Here is a 4,636-nt window from a genome sequence, read left to right on the forward strand (position 1 = left end):
AAGAAGGCTTAAACCGATGCACGGGGTCACTCTTGTCTCTTTCCCCTCTTTGCGGTTTTTCTGACTCCTGATTTTGCTCATCATTTTACCAGCCTTCCTCCCTCCCCCCCCCCCCCCTGCCCCATACCCTTTGCCTTCTTCTGCCTTCCCTTCCCTGCCCTCTATCTCCCACTCTATCTTTCTGGTTCTCTCCCGCCCGGATTCATCTCTGGGCATCCCTGTCCGGGCTGGCTGTCCTTCCATCTCCTGTCGTTCTCAGAGCCTCCTCCCTCCACCCTCCATCTCTAGCTGGCTCTTTGTCTTCTTCCCTGTTCCCCCTTTCTTTCCTTCTTCCTCTGTTGCTCCCTTTCTTCCTCTCTGTCCTTTCCTCTGTCACTCTGTCTTTGTCCTTCCATCTCATGGTTACTTCATCTACGTGTCTCTGCTTCTCTCCATCAGTCCCTCTTCTGTTGCTTTCCCTGTCTCTTTCTCTGTGTCTCTGGCTTCTGCTCTGATGGTCCCTCTGCTGGTCTCTATTTTTATCCCTGTGACACACCTCCCGTGTCCACTTCTCTGTCTGTCTGTCTCTCCCCCTCCTGCTTCCCCTCGGGTCCCAGCTCCTGGTCCCAATTAGTTGGTGGCTGCCAAGGCAGAGGCAGGGCCCCCACTCCTGGCTCCTCATTACCGCTGGCGGCTCCTAATGAGCCTGGTGGAGGGGCTGACCCTGCGCCCCCAGCCCCCTGGTCTGCGTCACTGCCCGCTGCGGGGGCTGTGGAGGCGATATAAGGGGGCCGAAGCCTCGCTGTCCGAGCCCACTGCGTGGTATCGGGCCCTGCAACCGGGCGCAGGAGGTGGGTGGGTGGTGGGGTCCGGGGTTCTGGGCCAGGACGTGGGCCTCACTGAGCTCTTCCGTGTCTTTCCACAGGTGATGGAGACCCGCCAGGTGCCCAGGAGCCCCCGAGTGCGGCTGCTGCTGCTGCTGATTCTGCTGCTTGTGCCCTGGGGCGACCACACTGCCTCAGGAGTCGCCCTGCCCCCTGCGGGGGTCCTCAGGTACCTGCGTCGCCCCGACTTCCGACTCCCAGGGAGGGGCGGGGGTTCCGAGAGGTGGGAATAGACCCAAAGAGAAAGGCGCACAGAGACTCTAGAGAGAGGAGGACCAGAGACTAGGGGTGGAGAGAGGTGGAGTGTGGACAGGGAATCAGCCCGAGAAAGAGATACAAGAAGATTCAGAGAATGGCGTTGGGAGATTTGAAAGGAGTCCAACAAGCAGCGGCGGATTCATTGCTTGAGCAAAGTTTACTGGGTTCTCAGTGTGTGCCAGGTCGTGCGCTGAGCGCTGGGGGTGGACACATGCATCAGACTCGGTCTCCGTACTCAGGAAGCTTCGAGCCCGGTGAGCAGAGAGACAGAGACCCACACAGAGAGAGACGGGGGACTGAGGACAGACAGCGAGCCACTCCACAGGACGGTGCAGGGACAGGGCTTCGAATTAGACCGCGGGGGGCGGGGGTACAGGCGGCGGCTGGCGGGGGCCTGGACCCGCGGTAACCGCATCTCTTGGTCTCCTGGCAGCCTCCGCCCCCCCGGGCGGGCCCGGGAGGGCCCCGCCACCCCGCTGTCGCGGCGGAGCCTGGCGTTGGCTGACGACGCGGCCTTCCGGGAGCGCGCGCGGCTGCTGGCCGCCCTCGAGCGCCGCCACTGGCTGAACTCGTACATGCACAAGCTGCTGGTGCTGGACGCGCCCTGAGCGCGGTGCCCGCCCAACCTCAATAAAGATCCTCCCGAATGCCTCGGGTCTGCGCCTCCTTCCTGCGCCCTCCGGGTGCTCGCGCGGGGTCTGGGGGCGGGGCTTGCGTCGCTACTCCAGCGGACCTCTTCCCCGGTTCACTCTCTCTTTGCTCTCCCCACTTTTTTTTTGTTTTGTTTTGTTTTATATCATTTTTCCAACCACCCTCTCCCTCTGGATTTCTGCTCTGCCCTCCCTCCATGCCCCAGCTCTGTCCCCTCCTCTCTGTGCCTCTGTCTCTCCCCACCCACGGGTCTCTGTCCTCCTCTCTGGGTTTCTGTCCCTTTGTGTTTCCCTCTGAGTCTCTTCCCCCTTCTCTTATCTAGGCCTCTGTCACTCTCTGGGTATCAGTTCGCCTTCTCTGAGTCTCTGTACTTCTGTCTGTCTTTTTTTTTTAATGGAACGCTTCACGAATTTGCGTGTCATCCTTGCGCAGGGGCCATGCTAATCTTCTCTGCATCGTTCCAATTTTAGTATACGTGCTGCCGAAGCGAGCACATGTCTTTTTTCACCCTCCTGGTTTGCTAACCCTTTGCATCGTCTCTCTACTCTTCTTTCTGCTTCTAAAACTCTTCCTTCCATTCTACATCACTTTCTTTTTTCTCTGCCTGATTCCCTCATGTCTTTTCTTTCCTCTGTTGTTTCCGTCTCACCTTCTTCCAGTTCTCATTTTCTCCTTATTTCCGCTCTCCCATCACTTCCTGACTTCTGTTTGGGCGCAGTGGAAAGATCGGGGGCTCTGGTGTGAAGAGGTACCTGCCATTCAAGACCTAGATCCCCCAAACCTAGCTGTGTGGTATGGGAAGGACCGCTTAATCTCAGCCTTTTCCCCCCCTCATCTGAGGATTAATCCAGATACACCATGAGGAAACATCACAGCACCCGCGAAGCAAAGCGCTTTTGTTGGAGACGGGTTTCTGCCTCTCTAGCAGCAGCTTCCCGAAGTTTGTTCAGGGTTTTCTGACTGCGCCCTTCCCGGGAGATCATCAGGGCGCCACGTTGGGGCGGGAGGAGAGAGCAGAGGGTACCAGGCGTGAGGCTCCACAGGCACAGGGTGCGGGGTCAGGTGAAGCGAAGCAGCAGCTAATCACGATCTGTCTCTGTTTCTATCTCTGTTCCCGTCTCTCCCACCGGCGGCTTGGCCAACCCTTCATCCCAACCCTCAATGGTAACCATGGCAACCTACTCGTTCCGCTGCACTGACGTCTCTGAGGCGCGTCCCGGGGGCGCGGCTCGTGCGGACCGCGCGTTGATTGGCCTACACAAGAGGGCGGGGCTGGGAGCGTGGGCTCGCGGGGAAGGGGGCGGGGCTGGCGCTTGGTACCTGGCAAGCTCTCCTACAATTTATTTCTGGGAGGCGGACCGCGCCCTAATTGGCCCTTAGACTGCAGGGGTGGGGCTGCACCTCTGATTCAGAAATACTGAATAATGAATGAATAACTATACTCCTCAACACCAACCCGGGTTGGCCAAATTTCACAAATAAGACTCTAAAAGTCAAGAGTAATTCCCCCAAGTTATCAGCGACAGTAAAGGACAGAAGGGTAACTGGAACCCAAATCTGTAAAGTCTAGACCTTTCCATAACTCTCATGGAGAAATGGGATTAAAGTTATGTGCAGTTACCATATGCCGGGCACTCCTGTAAATATTGCACCCGCATTGGCTCTTTGAAACTCACAACCCTGGGAGGAGCCTTACAGGCTTTTGGCTGGAGGGCCTGGTGGTTGGGTCTTGGCCTGCGCTCCTTCCATACCTTACTCCTTCTCTAGATGTCTTGACTAGCGTTTGAGGCTTTTCATGAAATGGTGCCTGGAAGTCTTCCCCTCTCCCCTCTCTTTTCCCCAGGAAATTTCAGCAATTCCCCCAAATGTCAATCACCATCCACAGGGAATAACACCTACACCCCCATCTCCAGACTGTGGGTTCAAGGCTGAGGGCTCCAGCCACATCTTGGAACCCTGACACTCACCCCATCCCACAGGGGCTGGGTGTTCCCCCAAACCCACTCCTCCTCCTGGGTTCCTGTTTTGGAGATGCTTCACTGTCTTACCAGTCACTGGGTCAGACCCTCGTGCTGTCCTTGCCCTTTCCTTTTGCATCCTCCTTCACAGCCATCAGTCTCTGTCTCCATCCTTCCCACTCTGCCTCTCTGCCCTTCCCCTTCTTTCCATCCACATCCCCAGTGCAGCTCAGGCTTCGTCCTCTGCCACCTGGACCACGGTTCTAGCCTTCTCCCCACCTCCTGCCTCCAGCCTCACTTCGTATTCATCCCCTGTGCAGGATCGAAGCTCTGTCCCCCACCCATCATTGATTCTGCCCTTTCCCTGCTCACAGCCCTTTCTTGGGCACTTGGGATGGTGTTCAAATCCCTTCATGGGCTCTTGCCTCTCTCTCTCTCTCTCTCTCCCCTCACCACCTCTGTAGCTTCTTTCCTGGCTCCAAATCCCCCCCCCACTTTTTTTTTTTTTTAATCCCAGCAACATAGTGCTTTCTATAGCTCTCTACACACTGAGGCGCTTTCCCACCACCTGGTCTGCACACACACTGTTCCCTCTGCCTGTGACACCTTCGGTCGGTCCCTGCTCACTGCAACAAACCTTACTCATCTTTCAAGACTTACACACAGATGCCACCTAACTGGGACAAACTCTCTATCTTCCTGGGAGGGCGTAAGTGCATTTTGTGGGCTCACATGGAACCTACCGTTACCTCTATCACTATCTGCCTTTAAATAGGGGTGACTCTGACCCTCCCTTGCTCAGAACTCTCCTCATGAAGCCTCTGCAGTGCTGAAACTGTTCTATATCTTGACCCAGATTTTGCTTTCATGGGTGTTTACATATGCAAAAATTCATGCACCTGAGAC

General features: G+C 56.4%; 1 protein-coding gene and 1 non-coding gene across 2 annotated transcripts; one reads left to right on the plus strand and one right to left on the minus strand.

Annotated features, from left to right (window-relative positions):
- The first annotated feature begins 141 nt into the window (after window positions 1-141).
- On the plus strand, window positions 142-1,773 carry PTH2 (parathyroid hormone 2). Its single transcript, XM_043600270.1, has 2 exons — window positions 142-1,032; window positions 1,555-1,773. Exons 1-2 carry the CDS (start codon window positions 680-682, stop codon window positions 1,727-1,729), a joined length of 528 nt encoding a protein of 175 aa, XP_043456205.1. The 5' UTR covers window positions 142-679; the 3' UTR covers window positions 1,730-1,773.
- A 386-nt stretch (window positions 1,774-2,159) lies between these two features.
- LOC122495323 lies at window positions 2,160-2,266 on the minus strand. Its single transcript, XR_006300397.1, has one exon. It is a non-coding gene; the product is annotated as a U6 spliceosomal RNA (small nuclear RNA).
- Between the last annotated feature and the right edge of the window lie 2,370 nt (window positions 2,267-4,636).

The sequence above is a fragment of the Prionailurus bengalensis genome, chromosome E2 (genome assembly GCF_016509475.1).
Source record: "Prionailurus bengalensis isolate Pbe53 chromosome E2, Fcat_Pben_1.1_paternal_pri, whole genome shotgun sequence".
Classification (NCBI taxonomy): Eukaryota; Metazoa; Chordata; class Mammalia; order Carnivora; family Felidae; genus Prionailurus; species Prionailurus bengalensis.

Bases quoted from the DNA above. Each gene is read 5' to 3' on its own strand.
- PTH2 (XM_043600270.1), top strand. From the start codon at position 680: ATGAGCCTGGTGGAGGGGCTGACCCTGCGCCCCCAGCCCCCTGGTCTG. The intron at 1,033-1,554 runs GTACCTGCGTCG...GTCTCCTGGCAG, and splicing joins CCCCCTGCGGGGGTCCTCAG to CCTCCGCCCCCCCGGGCGGG.